The 16,145-nt window shown below is 36.7% G+C and overlaps 3 protein-coding genes and 1 long non-coding RNA gene across 4 annotated transcripts in view; 1 reads left to right on the forward strand and 3 right to left on the reverse strand.

The window, feature by feature from the left end:
- LOC105175200 overlaps positions 1-3,809 on the reverse strand; it is a 9,891-nt gene extending 6,082 nt beyond the window's left edge. Inside the window, exons 1-6 of the mRNA XM_020698409.1 lie at positions 3,403-3,809; positions 2,328-2,404; positions 2,145-2,199; positions 1,717-1,786; positions 1,540-1,609; positions 927-1,388 (exon numbers count right to left, since the gene is read on the reverse strand). Of these exons, the coding sequence (XP_020554068.1) occupies positions 927-1,388; positions 1,540-1,609; positions 1,717-1,786; positions 2,145-2,199; positions 2,328-2,404; positions 3,403-3,604 (936 nt within the window). The 5' untranslated portion in view covers positions 3,605-3,809. The remainder of the gene's footprint in view (positions 1-926; positions 1,389-1,539; positions 1,610-1,716; positions 1,787-2,144; positions 2,200-2,327; positions 2,405-3,402) is intronic.
- On the forward strand, positions 4,870-6,814 carry LOC105175202. The gene is made up of 4 exons (XR_848887.2): positions 4,870-5,054; positions 5,235-6,009; positions 6,101-6,176; positions 6,682-6,814. It is a non-coding gene; the product is annotated as an uncharacterized LOC105175202 (long non-coding RNA).
- Positions 6,193-9,208, reverse strand: LOC105175201. Its single transcript, XM_011097559.2, has 3 exons — positions 8,731-9,208; positions 8,367-8,495; positions 6,193-7,695 (listed from the first exon to the last, which is right to left on the reverse strand). The coding sequence occupies exons 1-3, from the start codon at positions 8,848-8,850 to the stop codon at positions 6,334-6,336; spliced, it is 1,611 nt and encodes a 536-aa protein (XP_011095861.1). The 5' UTR covers positions 8,851-9,208; the 3' UTR covers positions 6,193-6,333.
- LOC105175203 (cell wall / vacuolar inhibitor of fructosidase 2-like) lies at positions 13,701-14,528 on the reverse strand. The gene has a single exon (XM_011097560.2). The coding sequence runs from the start codon at positions 14,409-14,411 to the stop codon at positions 13,863-13,865; it is 549 nt and encodes a 182-aa protein (XP_011095862.1). The 5' UTR covers positions 14,412-14,528; the 3' UTR covers positions 13,701-13,862.

The raw sequence follows: 16,145 nt of genomic DNA on the forward strand, positions 1-16,145 counted from the left end.
TGACATTAACGTTTTTTCAGATTAAGTTTCACTTCAACATAAATCGTGCCCAAGTATGAACAGTGTTTTTTTTTTGGCAAGTAAACGTGGTTTTCAGTATAAATACTTGTCATAATGTAACATGTTATTGTTATGCTCTTCCATTTAGTTTTTCACTTTGAAGAAGAGTTGCCTTACCAGGAAATTCCTTTTTCACATATTCTGCCCCCCTTCTTTTTTCTGGTATAGAAAAAGAATTAGGTGATTTCATATCCAATCAACATTATGGGTTTAAAGCAATGTCGAGGGGCCATATATTTATTACAATAGTACATAATATTATATATATATATATATATAATTTTGTTTTCGTTGGGTAATACTAACACACCTGCATTATATTGTTTAATGGTCAAGGACACAGGACTAGTCCGTTTGTATCTCAATTGTACAGAAGCTATTATTATATTCATCATCCAACAAAGCAATTACTCTGATATTCAATAGACATTTCCATATTTGTAATTGATTCCTCCAAGTGCCGGCCTTGGCCTGGCCCTGGCCTAACTGACTCGGCCATAGAGTTTCTCCCTGTCCTGATTCAAGAAATTCTAATTAACACTAGATGCAACACATCTCCTACCTACGGCCACAAGTATGCGTGGGAAGTGGGAACCACACACAAAGTCACCTGTTTAATGCATTCCCTTGAGTGACATAATAAAGTTCAACTGAATATTAGCAATGAAATAAGAGAAAATGGGGCAACAACGAACCACTAAGCGTAAGCAGAAAGAGGTCCATTCTTGATCTGGAAACATCAGCATCAGCTTTGATTTACAGCTTGAGATAACTTAGACCTAGTAATTGGTTTCTGCCATTCCTCCTAAACATGCGATTCGAGTCGGATGGCGAAAACCAGGTGACCACCAATTAAAACATTTTTATACACCACACCCTGCTATTCCATGGGAACTAACTTGTACCAGGTGCAAATCCGGGGTATACACATCAGATTCACCCCATACGAACGAGGCATTTGTTGAATCCACGTTTAGCATTGCTCTCTTTCGTCCAGGCGGAGACCCTTCTGGAGGCAATCCCACAGGACTCTCATGCGAAGTAAGGCAGCTTTCAGTGGAACAATCAGCAAGTTGTTGATGGAGATTGGGAGGCACTTCTGCAGGGCCAGGGGCTCCCAACTCATTGGCAGATTGTGATGGATATGATCCAAGTGGATTTTGAGAACCATTTTCTGGTGCCTTTGTTCCTTTTCCTTGAAAACCACCTCCATCTTCATCTGGGACTGCAGCTCCAAGAATCTGAGCAGCGAGCATCTTGCAGGCTCTTTCCAGCATAGCTATGTATCGCACCTCAGCATCCTGCCGAATCTGGAGATGTTTTTCAGCCTGTGTAACCAGGTTAAAGGCAAAATCAATCAACTGCAACAGATATAGTTGGTTTATGAAATACCTCACTGTAGTTTTCTTATTCAGTATTTAACATGATTCTTAAATTTCCAGTGTCTAAATTATGATGAAGCAGATGGAGGATTCTTACTTCAACTTGCAAGTGTAGTTTACTTTGAACTTCCATTTGTGCTCGTAATGCCTCCTTGACTTCATAACCCCTGTGCATATCATACAATCATTTGGAACAGTTTCATTAGATTTTATTGTAGCGACTAATTGAAAGCACTCCCACTACAGACATTTAAACAATAATTCAAACTCTTACTCATTCATGTCAGATGCTTGTACGTTTTGAGGAGAATTGCTGGAACGGGGGCTATCCAAAAGGTATGAACCTGAAAGTCCAGCCATTTTGACAAATAAAGAAGAGAGTTCATTAAAATAGAAAAACTCTTGCTTAGAAGCTCACTTAGCCCAACTTTTATCTTAGTTATGATCAACCCGACATGTCCTTGGCAAAATTGGTAGCAATGGGGCGGATTTAAGAAGATTACTTGCATGCTCTCACTATTAAATTTTTCCCCTCCTTCCTTTCTTCAGGGCAACATGCAGAGTGTTGCAGAATTAGAGACGACGTATCTCTCTGACATAGATGTAAATTCAAGCACATTGCCACACGCCCTAGAACTATTTTCAGGAGACGGATAGACTGAAAATGACATCAATACAGACAGCAAGGGGAACTAGACATACCATCTTTTGAAGCCTCACTAAATTCTTTCCCAGATTGCTTGCCTAGTCTGTATTTCTGCATGGAAGTAAGAAACTAGTTAAACAGCTTGGAAAAGAATGGGTAGAAATTGATGCTCCGTAGAAACTAATGCACATACAAAACAATGAATTGGATAATCAATAAAAATAAAAAGAAAGCAAAACCTGGAGATGACTCTTCAAATGAAATAGAGTCAATCCCTTGACACCCATTGTACGCATTATAGCCTTTGGAGTAGCTTCTGCAGAAAGAGCCAAAGCCAGATCAATAAAAAGTTGAACTTCCTGTCCAAGGAACCAGTACGATAGAAATTTTAAGTCTACAAACCCCAAGTTAAAAATGCATTGCAGCATAGAAATGTTTCTTTTAATTGCTCTTCGATCTTACTCATAACTGAACATCAATATGCTATCTGTCCCATGGACTAGTCAAATTCACGACACAAAACATAAAAACACAAGCAAACACAATATAATGTGTTCAGCCTGCATCATGAGATTCAGGAGCTGAAATTGAATATACCAAAAAGCTCAGTGGTCAAAAAAACATCGTTGGTTACCGCATTATGTACCCAGCATAAATCAACTGCCAGATTGGTAGCTGTTCTGGATGAATAACTCACACAAACTTTGTGTGACTAGTAGTTCAATTCACAACTAGGAAAATAGTGTCTCCGACCCATGAATACAACTAAATAAAGTAACTAGGGTTCAATCAACGCAACAAGTGAAACAATCAATTTCCTCTACGGTTGTTTCTGCTTGAAGAGTGATCTCAAGATAGAGACCAGTAGTAGCTATTTTACATGTTTACACAATCATCTCAATAATCAGATATAACTAAAACAAATTTCAGGGTAGTATGCTTGATGAGTAGTAATCTGTACTAGCACACAGCCAATCCCTAAGCCTATAGGGAGAAAACAAATGAAAATCATTCTCTAGTGGACCACATTTCAGCTACATATATCAATCTTAATCGAAGAACTAATAGATGAATCTCGTATCTCCCAAATAAATAAGCATCCGAATCTTTTACATTCCAGGAACTCAATGATCAAATAATTTAGAGATCCAAGCCATTCCCCATGAGAGGCAATCACATTACAAGAAACCATCATTGGCGGTAGGCACCAAACAGCAATATAATCAACCAACCACTTAAAAAGGGTAAAAAATTATATCACCGGTGGAGGGGAAAAACACGGAATAAAATGGGATAGGTAACAGGAATACTGACTGCTGGCTCCACCAAGCTGAGTCACGGCGTCGACAAAGCGCTCATGGAGGTCCGCAGTCCAGCGAAGGCGGGGCTTGGGGTCGGAAGTCAGGACCAAGCACGGGTCCCCACCACCCCGTTGACCATATCCGCCAGTGTTGGGCACCTGGATATTTTCTTGGCTCAAAATGGCTTCACGGGGCTGAATCAATCTCGGGAACATTGGAGGAGAGTGGTGGTGCGCAACTGGGACTTGCGAGTTGTGAGATCTCGGTTTGTTTCAACTGCTCATCAATCTGGGGAATGAGTAGACTATCCTTTTGGGTGTTGGAATTGTTTATTTGCTGCCAATGCCATTGCTTTTTGTTATTGCAGAAAGTAGAGAAAATGATGGAAAGGGGGAAAAGATTTGACTCGGACGCAACCCCCCATACCTAATGGTGATTTACCGTGGAACTGGAATCACCCTCAAATCAATTTACAATTTACCTCGAACGGAGCTACTCAACTCAAGCTGAAAATTACACGGAACAGAGTCACGGGCGAAGAGAAGGGTGAAATAAAGTAACCAAAAAAGTGAGTAAAAATGATGATACAGTAAAAAGGAAGGCAAGCAGGCTGCATCTGCATCTCGCTGGGGCAGGCAACTGTGCCAGCACCTCTCCAAATATTCCACCACCTTTTCACTTCCTTTTCTCTATTTTCACTGTCCCTTCTCCACCACGTGACATTCATTTACTAAATTTTGTAATAATTATAAATATTTTTTATTATTTTAAAAAATTATAAATATTTTATAAGATTAAAGATCCTATAATCAATATCATCTATAACTCTTATAACGAGCTATTGTTATTTATTAGATGATCGTTAATTACATAAGATATTTTTAAATTTTTAAACAATAAAAAAATTTCATTTTTTAAAGTCCAGTAGTGATTTGAGAGACAAATTTTACTGAATAATAACCAATCCTCATCATTTAAACAGAAAACTTACAACCTCTTGACAAATTTGGTACAAAAGTTAATCATTATATGTTTTTTATTAATATTGAAAAATATTTTTATGGTTTTCTTGATATAAATGAACAAAGAACTCCAAAGATTTTAAATGATAGAAGGTATGAGTTGCTTCAGGATGATCCAAATAATTAATCATATTTATATCAAGCTTATAAGTTTTTCATGCAGGCTAATAAAATAAAATAAACAATTTATTATTTATAAATAATAATGAAATCTGAAAATTATTATTGTAGGATTTTTATTTATTTTCAGGCACAAATGTTGAGCGCCCAAAATAACTAACTGGGCCGAAAGGGAGGACTGTACAGTATAAAGACAGCTGGTAGTTGGGCTGAGCTTAGGCTGGTACAGCTGGTTTTTGGGCTGGGCCAGCTGTAACTTGCTACAGGGTGACCTCATCAGAAGTCGGTGTCTATAAACAAACGACTTAAGTTGGAATTGGAGAAAATTTGAGGAACAGAACAACAGGAAGAAAACCCGTTTCCACTCAATTTGTAAATTTTTACGGTTTTTACGGTAATTTTGTAAGTTAAGAATGTCAAGAAACTTACCGAAGATCATTCAAGATCCTCTCCCGCCACCATGCAACCGCCTTAACAAGGTGAAACGCCACCGCTCTATCTCAACATTCCCCGAGTTATAATGGTGAGCACAGATTTTCCTTTTGCTTTTCTGCCGATCTTATGCCTGTTTTATTTTTATCTGTCAATGGTATTGTTCGTGGTGTTGTGATTTATGTTTTATTTTCCTATGGCAGCAGTTTCTATCTCTATGCAAACTTGATGCCCTTTTTTGCTGTCTGGACTAAGCTTGATTTGTTTTCAGGTTCATGATGATTTAAAGAGTATGGATTGATGCTGTTCTTTGATAGCTTTGTTTTTGCTTCCTGAAACTGGAGGAGGGATATTCAGACATAGGTTGATCATGCTTCCTCTAATGCCATTCACCAGTGTTTAACTGTTCAATTAATGGATGCCAAATCAATGAAGCTGATGATGATGATCTTTGAATTTCTGAGATTATTTATGTAGGCTATTGAAAGTCAGGTTCAATTGTTTAATTATTTGAAGCTGTATTTTCTCGTTGTTATGTTATGCACAAAATTGTAGCAGGGATAAATCTGCTACCAGCTGAAATCATTATTTATGCTTTTGGTTTGTTTGGTTGGAGATATGGGTTGCTGATTGGGTCGTCTGAGTGCTTTCCATTCGGGGATTCTGAACTTCGAATAAATTGCTGAGTTGTGACAAATGAAGTGTTATAAATACACCTTGAAACAGTTCAGGTCCCTTCCAAGTTCAAACACCTCCATTTATATGATAATTCAGTTGATCAATTTAAGGATATGGATTGTTGCTCCTGGGGTTATGGAGCATGCTGATCATAGATTCATCTGGTTTTACCCAATTCATTCTATGCATCCACCATTACATATATGCTTAATGTTGCTAGCTCATGACGAGGGTGCCAAAGACCTCAATTGCGCATGGTGGTCCGATGTTTGTCGACATGATTAGTGGTCCGATATTTTGTCGACATGTTTGGTGGTCCAGTCACAAGAGTGCCAGGCTTTGAGAGTTCTGTATTTCAAGAGCTTCAGGTACACACACTGATTGTTTTGTTACTCAGTTACTGCTACATGCTTAGTTCTATGTGATTTTACCATTCTGTATTTCTTTCTCTTCATGTAGAGTCTGAAAGATGAGCTACTGTGCTTGTCCCAATCCATTATTTCGTGAATGAAGATTTTGCAATTTCATGCTTGTGGTAATTTTTCTGACACTTCCCCTTACTATTTGACATTGCTGTGCTGCATTAAATAAACTTTCATGAAGACATGAACTAATGCAATCCTAACCGATAAATTAAATCAGTGACTTGCTGTGTATAGAATTACAAGGAATATATGACAGAACAATCTATATTATAGCCTATAGCCATGCAAATGTTTGGCCCATCTTCTAGCCATGAAAGGATCATGGTAATCCCAGCTTTCAGCACTGCTCATCCTTCCACCTATGGGGACACCATCTACATTCTCACTTCTATCTCCTTTATCCTCCATCCCCACAACAATTTCACCTGTTCTGATACATTCACCATCTCCACCATCAATGTAGCTGTACTCAACGCATACAGGTCCACAATCACCCAGATACACCGGTATATTCCTCTCCTCGCCTCCTCTGAGTTCTCCTATCCTAACAATCCTAGTGCCTTCTTCGATCCTCAGTTGGACATCTCTGATTGCCCCACCTAATGTTCTTGCCAGGAACTCCTCGAATTCATGCATGACGAACCCATTTGCAGTGCCAAACCCGAACCCTACATGGAACCGATGGATTGTAACTGGAACTTCCATGTCAAACTGATGGTAGGATCTTGCCGGACTGTCTGTCAGGTGCAAAATACAAGACTCAGGATTCTTGTGGACACGATCTTGGAGTATCTTCACTCCTTTCTTTAGCCCTTCCATTTGATCTGCATGCCCCATATAGAATAGGCGATCAATGACTTGCAAAGCAGTTCTCTTCCCATACGAAGTCATGCGCCTGAGTGGAAAGACACGTGCTGCTGCAGAAGAGTAGGTAACAATTGCTAATCTATCCACAGGTCGCAGTGAGAAAACCACCAATGCCATAGCCTGCTTCATAAGCCTCAAGTGCGGCCCATTAGGGCTTGCAACTAAGACCAAGTCGGTTGCAGGCTGGCGAGCTAATTGCACACGAAGATAAGCATTGTTGTTTGGAGAGGCCAGAAATGGAGTTTCTCCAGTCGAGGGAAAATGTTGTGCAAGTGGCGATCCTGCCATCGAGGACGAGACAGATGAGTGATGGGATGAAGTTCCACAATGGTGGCATGAACCAGATGCAGACGCTTGATGCCGGCACAAATTAAAGCTAGCATGAGCCAGAGGCACAGTCAACAGGGAGAGATGCAGACGGGGTTCATTTCTGGTGTGGTCAGGTTCAATGGGATCATCATCATCATATCGAGCCGAGCGCAGAAAGGAGCGTCTGTGAACCCGAGAATTAGCAATGGAGTCATCAAGGATCTGTAGAATGGGGTCTGTCTTATTGGCACGGAGGGAACACTGCAAGTTCAGGTTGCGAGGTAGCTGGGTCCAATGAGCACGGCAAATTGGGCAAGTAACACTACCATGGCGGACATTGGAAGAAATGCAAGCGAAATGGAAGGCATGGGCACACTGAGCCGTGAATATTGCCTGGCCCGGGCTGCTACCTGAGCTGTAATTTAAAGGATCCAGACAGATTGCGCACAAGTTCTGCCAGGTGCATCAAAGAAAATGTGTAAGAAATTTATGAACACGAATATATGGAAATATATCTGTACGAAACTTATGAGGGCAAAACATAACTGGTAAACAATCAGAGTTTCACATTAAAGTCTCCACATTTGAAATTTACTTAAGAGTGCTTCTCTTGGGATACAAATCACCTCAGTTTAGGAATGAAAAGATAATCAAACATCTGTTGGCAGGCAGGTGCAGTGTCTATAAGCTAATCATTTCTCCAGTGCAGTTTTGTCAAAGTGATTGCTGCTAATACTTTCAACAAGAAACTGATAGCAGAGGGATTGCCAAAACCTGCACACTCTTATAACTTTCTCAAAATCTATCCAAACTCAGGATCCATCAGACCCCAACCCTGCCAGAACACACTAGACCCAAGAGGAAATGATACAAGGACAACACTATCAAAAATTTGAGTCCTATGTGTGAAAAGATAATTTTGGCAAAAATCTCAGCTTTTTGATCTTAGGATTTGATGCTCCCAAGAATTGTCTCTTTTCATTCAACAAATTGATGAGCATTGTCAAAAGAAGAGAAGTAACGGCATATTAATCGTGTAAAATTAATAGTTTCCAGAAGAGAAAATTTATAAAACAGAAATAAATGATTCAAGGGAAGGTAGAGCATTAATGTCAAAAGGGTACCTTATTAGAAGAAGGGCTGTTAGATGAATTCCCCTGCTTCTCAGCTTCTGATGAGATCTTCTTGCAAGAAATGTTCCTCGTCTGATTTTCCAGCGGTGAAGAATAATTGGGTGAATCACAAGCCCCCACCTGAGAAGAAAACAAAAATCACAAGATAGACAAGAATTAGACATATAGCCCAACAGTTTTGTTGGAAAACAAAGACTAATAGAAAGAGAAATCTTGGAATTTCTCCAGTTTAAAAGTCATCATTTCACATCACAGCCAGATTCTTGAAAACAAAACAAACCGTGTTTTGTAATTCAAGTATCAAGAATGTGTGTTTGTGTGAGAGAGAGAGAGAGAGAGAGTAAGAGTAAATTACGGTGGAGTTGTCAAGAACATGGGCTTGGTGTCTCTGGCAGAAGGAGCCACATGTCTGCACAAATATTTTCCTGGCGGCTTTCTTCAACTTCCACGACGCGCCGCCACCTCCTCCGCCCATCTCCACCTCCTCAAATTGCACTTCCACCACCACCCTCCTTCCCTCAATTCTCTACCTGACACACCCACAAATCGAACAGCTTTTCAGTGCTGAATGGTTCACGCAAATGGATTACAGCAGGTGGCGGAAACAAAAAAGCTCACACAACTCCTCCGCCATTCTCCATTTGTATTGCCATACACTACTATTCCTCTCTCTCTCTTCTCTCTCTCTCTCTCTCTAGTCTCTTATGATTGAGATTGATGGGGTTCTACCATCTTTATCAGTATCCGCTTTTGTAGACTGCTACTCCAAACATGTATAAATACAATCCCATTCCCACTCCCACTCCCACTCCCACTCTCACTGTCCCATTTATTTTTTTCGGGGGTGGGGGGGTAATATCAATATGGATGAGTTAAACTTGTTTTAGTTGGAGTAATTGAAATATTTGGGGAAGTGTGTGTGGAGTGTGGCGTATAACAAGGTATTTCATCCCATCCTCTACTTCCCAAGAAATGGATCTTTCCCAATATTTCCTTTTGGGGTTAAATGCAATTTACCTGTTAGTACCCAAAATGAGCAAATAGTTTTTTATAAAAAAAATTAACAAATTATTTCTATATTTTTAAAAAATAAAGTAAATTATATAGGATGTAATTTGCTTCATTTTTTCAAGATATATAATTTACTTTGCTATTTCATTTTTCAAATGAAACTTTTTTTTGCTCATTTCTCATATCGCATTGGATAAATTGCGTTTCCCCTTTCCTTTTGCTACTACATTTCTCATTCACTTCAATTACTATTCGAATAATTATATTTACGTTCTTGTGTACAATTTATTTACACAATGATTCCTATTTTTTATATAATTATAAAAATCATCCATGATATAAAAAAAATATGGGTAGTTTATGAGATGATGTTGATCTTTTAGGTATATGTATATGTATGTTTTGAAAAATTATGAATAATTTGTATAAATAATGGTGATGTTTCTAACGAATATATGTGTAACTTTTTAAAAAATATGAATAATTTATATAAATAGATTATAAGCCATTAACACATCTCATGCCTGTGGGTAATCCAAATTTTTGTTATTATTGAATCGAATGAAGAGAAAAAGAAAAGGATAAATGATTAAAATAAATTTGAACACAATTGTCTATCCGAAATTTACTTTATAAAATTGAATTGTATTTTCCATAGAAAAAGTATTTAAAAATAATGAAAAGTTGACTGAATAATTACACAGTGAAATTGGAATACTCCCTAAAGAATACAATAATATATATATTTTTTATTTAATTTTCTTTTTTTACAATAAGAAATGATTTAGAGTAATATGGTGGGATGCACATAATTGAGGGACAAGTGGGCGCCCACCACCAACCATCCACCACTCGTCTTTCTGCTTTCAACCCAACCCTTTATGTTTCCTTCCTTCTCTAAATATTCAAAATTAAATCAAAATAAGCAAATAAACAACACTCACTAAATCTATTATTTTTACATATTGCCAAGAAAATAAAATTAATTTTGATTACTAATTTATGTTTTGCCAAATAAGAATAGTTAATTTGGTAAGACAAAAGACAAAAAGAAGAAACTGGAGAGCGAGCTTTGATCAACAAAAGGAAGAAAGAAAGGACCGTTAGGATTTCAATTTCAAGTTTCCATCGATTTTTATAATGAAGTGTAATGATGGGTTGTAGTCATGCCCCCTCCATATAAAGTCAGGCCCAGCAGCTTCATCAACACAAAAGCAAAAACATGTATATAGATAGATATAAATAGATATGTTTAAAGAAAGATTAAAAAAGATACATAGGGGGGGGGGGGGGTGGTTGGTTGGAGCTGAAAAGCTTTTGGGCTTCCTTCCACCAGCTGTATTCTAATTCGGGAGATGTGGAGCACCCTAGAAAAAGATGTTTCCTTTTGAATTGTACTACCTAAATAATTAATGTTGTTGATTATTATGATTGATGATGATTATTAGTAGGTTTTTGGCTGATATTAACTAGTGAAGGGTACCCAAAAATTGCGTGATCCAAAATGTGATTTTGCAAGTTGGTATATGGGACCAACATGTTTGAAAATTACAATTTTATTGCATTTAGTGTTCACGGGACGGATTTTTAGTGACCTAAGCTGATTCTTGGGACTTTTCTTCTACTAGTTTGTTTTACTGGCAAAATTCCAACACGTATAAGGTTTATTATATTTGAATTAATTATATGATGAATGTAATATACTTGATATGTATTGATGTATAGTTCAAGGAAAATGAACAATCACATGACAAATGTACGTCTATTGATTGAATTCAACGGAATCTAATTTGAATAAAAAGATTGGAGCTATTTATATGAATAGTATTAAGGTGGATATAAGATGCAAATGGTTGGTTTCTGATCCAAATTGGGCCAAACCCCTCCACATAAACCTCAAGAAACTCATCTACTTTTCCAACTTGTGATCTCAAAAGAAGAGGGGAGTGTTTGTTGAAAAGTGAAGAATGTGTATTGGGGCAAAAGTTGGTAAATGGAGTGTGAGAATGAATATGGTACCCCACAGTTGAGGATGGACCTCGAAAGAAGAAAAAGACCAAAGATTTGGCCTTGTTTTTGGCTTACCTGACAACCAATTGAAATCGAGGGTTGACCCAGTCAAACCTTGCTTCATTTTAATATTATTATTACTTTTTGAGAATATGAATCAAAAGAAGAGGTGGATTTAGGGGTGGGTTTTAAACTCATCTTTTGGCACCTCATTTCATCACACATCCTCTAATCATTGTTACCCAGAATTTGTCTCCTTCTAATTGTTTATTATTTTTATATATAAAGAAAAGTTTTGTCTTTCAGTCCAATTTGACTCAATCTTCTTCTTCTTGCTCTGTTTTGAATCTTACCTTTTACATAATACATGTAACTAATAAAATATCAAAATATTCATTTTTTATTTGATCGGCCGAAACTCAATCTCAATCACTGTGGACGGACGGACGTCCATTTCTTGTCTGTTTCAAAATTTTACAAAGGAAAGCAATTGTGCGGTCTGAACAATATAATAATAATGAGTATTTTAAAAAATAATAAAAAAATTTACCGTTTCACTAATATATTGAAAATTTTAACAGGGAGCTGTTTATAATTTTTAATACATAATTTAAAATAAAAAAAAATTATATTAATTTTCAATTATAAATTAATAAACACTTTAAAATCTGTGTTTACAAACATGATCGTTAGTCCAAAAATTGCAGCAGAAATTCCGGGGATTTAAGCCCAGTGGGTTTTTTCATTGTTTTTGAAGACAACGGGTGGCCCACTAATCCTTCTGGGGTAAGCAAAGGCCAGCCTCAAGTTCTGGGGCTTTTCGAGAGTACTCGAATTTGGGGTTTTTTATTTAAATAAAAAAAAATAATTGTATATTATTATATTAATTAATAATTTAATATACTTGCAGTAATTATACATTCATTAATAATTATAAAAATATTTAAATAAAATAATTCTGATAAATTTTATATTTGCATTTATAATCCCTTTGTAGTTGGTGTTGGGTGATAAAATATTGAATTTGATATACGAGTCAATTCAGGTATTATAATTAAATTCACCTTGTATAAGTCGTGGGATTCGAAATGGATCAAATTTTTGGACGCATTTTTGGATTTTGTGAGATGTTTTCTCATAGAAAATACACATTTTTATCTAATATTCTGAAACCAATTTCAAATAAAGACTAGTGTCGTTTACATATTCGTTAAAATCAAACGTAGCCATGGATTATGGATAGATGTCTTGATAATCGGATCTAATAATTGGGCCCGTCATTTGAATTCAGTCCCGCTCACCACTCACCTGCCCATTCTAAAATTCAAGATAAATTATATTAACACACACCATATTTTTTTGTAATATTACAACTGCACTCTTTGATATTATAATTATAATTACAATTACACTCCCTATATAGATTCAAAACTTACACAAATACCTCCTGAAAAACATTACACTAACACCCCTCATGAAGTGTAGTTATAATTTTATAAATTCAGGAAATGTAGCTATAATTTTACAAAATAAAAACATTACATTAACACCCCTCAGGAAACATAGTTATAATTTTATAAAATAGAAGGGGTATTTGTATAATTTGTCATAATTTCAAAAGATGTCAATGTAATTTACTTTAAGATTTATTACTATTTCACTGGAACAAGCACGCCATGCCATGCCAGGCTTCCTTTACTCCAATCCCACACGTCCTTTCTCCTAGGCCCGTTTCTCATTCAAATAATTTAAGTAAATATAATGTAATTAATACAAAGATTTTTTAATTATGTCACCTAAATAATTGATATCATGAAATAAATGGGGCCTTAAACGTATGAGAAATATTTTAAACGTTTATATTAAAACTTTCCATTAAATTATGAACGTACAGTAAATAATAAAGAAAAGGAGAATTTGATTTGGATGATGATGTACAAGGGGGTGGATGGAAGAGAAGGCCTACACAGCAACATTTATTTAATTGTTTAGGCCTTACGTACAATAAATGTGAAGAGAAATTATTACACATTTGACGGAGATTCCGAAGTAGCCCACCCTACAGAGGAAGAGAAAGAACAACTGGACTGCCACCACAATCCAGACTGACAGCCGATGCTGACTGATACCCCACAACTTCAATTACCACACATCTAATTCTCTAATTTTCATAATATATTACCAATCACTAGTTATTGGTTAATGATTTTGATAGAAATCAACTATCAAAATACCAATAACAAATACCATTGAATCGAATTGCTAAAATTTCATATAAAATAAAATAAATATTCAAATATCGCGTGAAATTCAAACTTAATAAGTTCATCTAAAATGAAAATATACCCCTCAAAATTTCAACAAGCAATATACAAAATTCAAGAAATTTTAATTTCACCACCCAAAAAAAAGAAGAATTATGATAATAAGAAGGAAATAACACAGCAAAAAGTAGTGAAAGGTTAGTTAATGATACTCGTAGAGCTTAGCAACAACGTAGCAAATATTGGCAAGCTCGATCAAGTTGTCATTCCTCGTGGTTATGGGCGAGCGCCCTCCAAACCGCTTCTCGCAAGCGCGTGGATAGCCTTCAGCCTCAACCGACAGTTTATCCAACCCGGAAAACGTCTCCGAATCCAAGTTGCCCAGCATCTCAGCCAGGACCCGAACCGCCTCTTCGTAATAACCCAAGCATTTCTTCAGACCTAGTAATGTCTCAGGTTTTCCACCGCCCGATTTAATCTTTGAGGCAATGTAATCTTTGGTATCAGTTGCATTGGAGTACGCCTTGCCGAAGGCTATGTAAGAGAGAACATAGCGGTCCGCATCGGGTGCGCGGGGGTCGGAGTAGATGGCGTCGTGGCAGAAGGCGAAGTTCGTGGTGTTTTTGCAGACTTGGGTGGCTAATTCAGTTCTGTCGGCTGCGGTGGCGGAGACGAGTGGTGGTGGAGAAGTTAGAAAGCAGGAAAGCACGGAGAAGGTGATCAGAACGGGAACAGAGCCAAAAATTGCCATTTTTGTTAGTGGAAAAGAAATTTGATAATGGTTGCTGTGTAGGTACGAAGAGAAAGAACGGAAAACGTGTTCAAGCTTTCGTTCCTCGTTCTGTTACTGTATATGTAGAGCTGGTAATAAAAAGATTTTCTTTTTGAATTAATTTAGCTCAATCAAATCAATTCCTAAAATAACATAAATATGACATACGCATTCTCTTGTGCACATCCTATTATTGAGTTACTTGGAAGGTTGGGACGTATACATTTTGGTAAATTAAATTCGATATATACTAAAATCGAATCAAAATATTTGATTTGGTATTTGACTTTTGGCTCGATTTTGATTTTTATTCTTGTTTTATCATATCAAATTGTTTATCAGTTATATTCATACTATATTCTACGTTTTTATGTATTGGGCTGCATGAATGATTGAAGCATAAATTTTATTTTAAGAAAATAAAGTACGTGAGAATCATGTTACTTCAAAACATAATATTATTTTTACACTACTTGATTATACAAACTACTCTGTTGTTTTGGCTTTTATGAGTAGTATATATAATTATACAAAAATTAAAAATAATTTACCTACACAGACCATAAGTTATAGTGTTAATTATAGTTATCCCTTAACAAAGATCATTACAACAATCATACTATGATCAATAATATCAAAAAAACTAAATCTAACCAACACCTACTAATAACATTTACTATTCAGTAGAAACAACACTCCATGAATAAGGCGGGATTCGGAGCCATGACCTTAAAAATCATGGGTGATATGCATAAAATTAGATTGGCTTAAAAAGATCCAAACAATTCAAAAAAAAAAAAAATAGAAAGAAACGGGAGGCCTGTAACATCTTAAGAGGCCCAAAAGGATCTGACAAACGTCCTTGGCGGGTGACACTAGAAAACAGACAGGCGGGCAGTCTTGGCAGGTGCCCCTTAGAAAACAGACAGGCGGACGGACTTGGCAAGTGCTACAAAAGCAGATTGGCAAAGGAAGGAGGTTGAAGGCATTCCCCTCTCGTTTGGCCTATGAAGATATTTAAAGCCCAAGTCAGGCGCACCAATCCATGATGAGGACGGCCCGCTGAAAAATTATCAAGCTCAGCCCAATAGGAAAGCCCAATACACTAAGAAGTCCAGGGAAGTACAAAATATCCTTAACTTAGTGCCTCCTTGCAGAGAAGTTCTCCCAAAGCCCTAAACTCTTTGGCGATTAGGATTATCTAACGGTTATGAATCCTTACTAATGAAGAGTCCTTCTAACTTGGAGAAAGCATTCAACAACAAAATTAACAGAAGATAAGAACATATTATGGCTTATCTAAACGACCCTTATCCATTTCTCTCTTATAATGAAGAAAACGTGCAAAACCCTATTGCAGGGGGACATCCCTTATAAATACAGGTTTACTCCTCCATACGAAGGAGACCTCCCACACTCTAGGACGTCTCTCATACCTTTTTGAGACCTTTATCACACTTTGAACAACACCCCTCACGTTCCTCATACATCTTTTACTCTCTAAACTATTGCTCTTACTCTCTAAGCACACTACAAGCATATTATCATGTGTTCTTGTATTTTTTCACACATATTATTTATCATATCTCGATTTTCAATCACATTTATTTACTTTTTGACTTTATTCAATTTCAAATTCAATACTAACTTGGCGCGTCGAAATGCTAACACTTTTTTTTTTTCAAATCCCTTTTTTAGAATTTAGTTCATATT

This window comes from Sesamum indicum, linkage group LG12, assembly GCF_000512975.1.
Source record: "Sesamum indicum cultivar Zhongzhi No. 13 linkage group LG12, S_indicum_v1.0, whole genome shotgun sequence".
Classification (NCBI taxonomy): Eukaryota; Viridiplantae; Streptophyta; class Magnoliopsida; order Lamiales; family Pedaliaceae; genus Sesamum; species Sesamum indicum.

What these genes read in the sequence shown, in the direction of transcription:
- LOC105175201 (XM_011097559.2), bottom strand. Translation starts at nt 8,850, where the DNA reads ATGGGCGGAGGAGGTGGCGGCGCGTCGTGGAAGTTGAAGAAAGCCGCC. An exon ending in ATGTTCTTGACAACTCCACC is followed by an intron (nt 8,496 to 8,730) that starts GTAATTTACTCT and finishes TTTTCTTCTCAG; the next exon opens with GTGGGGGCTTGTGATTCACC. An exon ending in ACAGCCCTTCTTCTAATAAG is followed by an intron (nt 7,696 to 8,366) that starts GTACCCTTTTGA and finishes TGCACCTGGCAG; the next exon opens with AACTTGTGCGCAATCTGTCT.
- LOC105175203 (XM_011097560.2), bottom strand. Translation starts at nt 14,411, where the DNA reads ATGGCAATTTTTGGCTCTGTTCCCGTTCTGATCACCTTCTCCGTGCTT.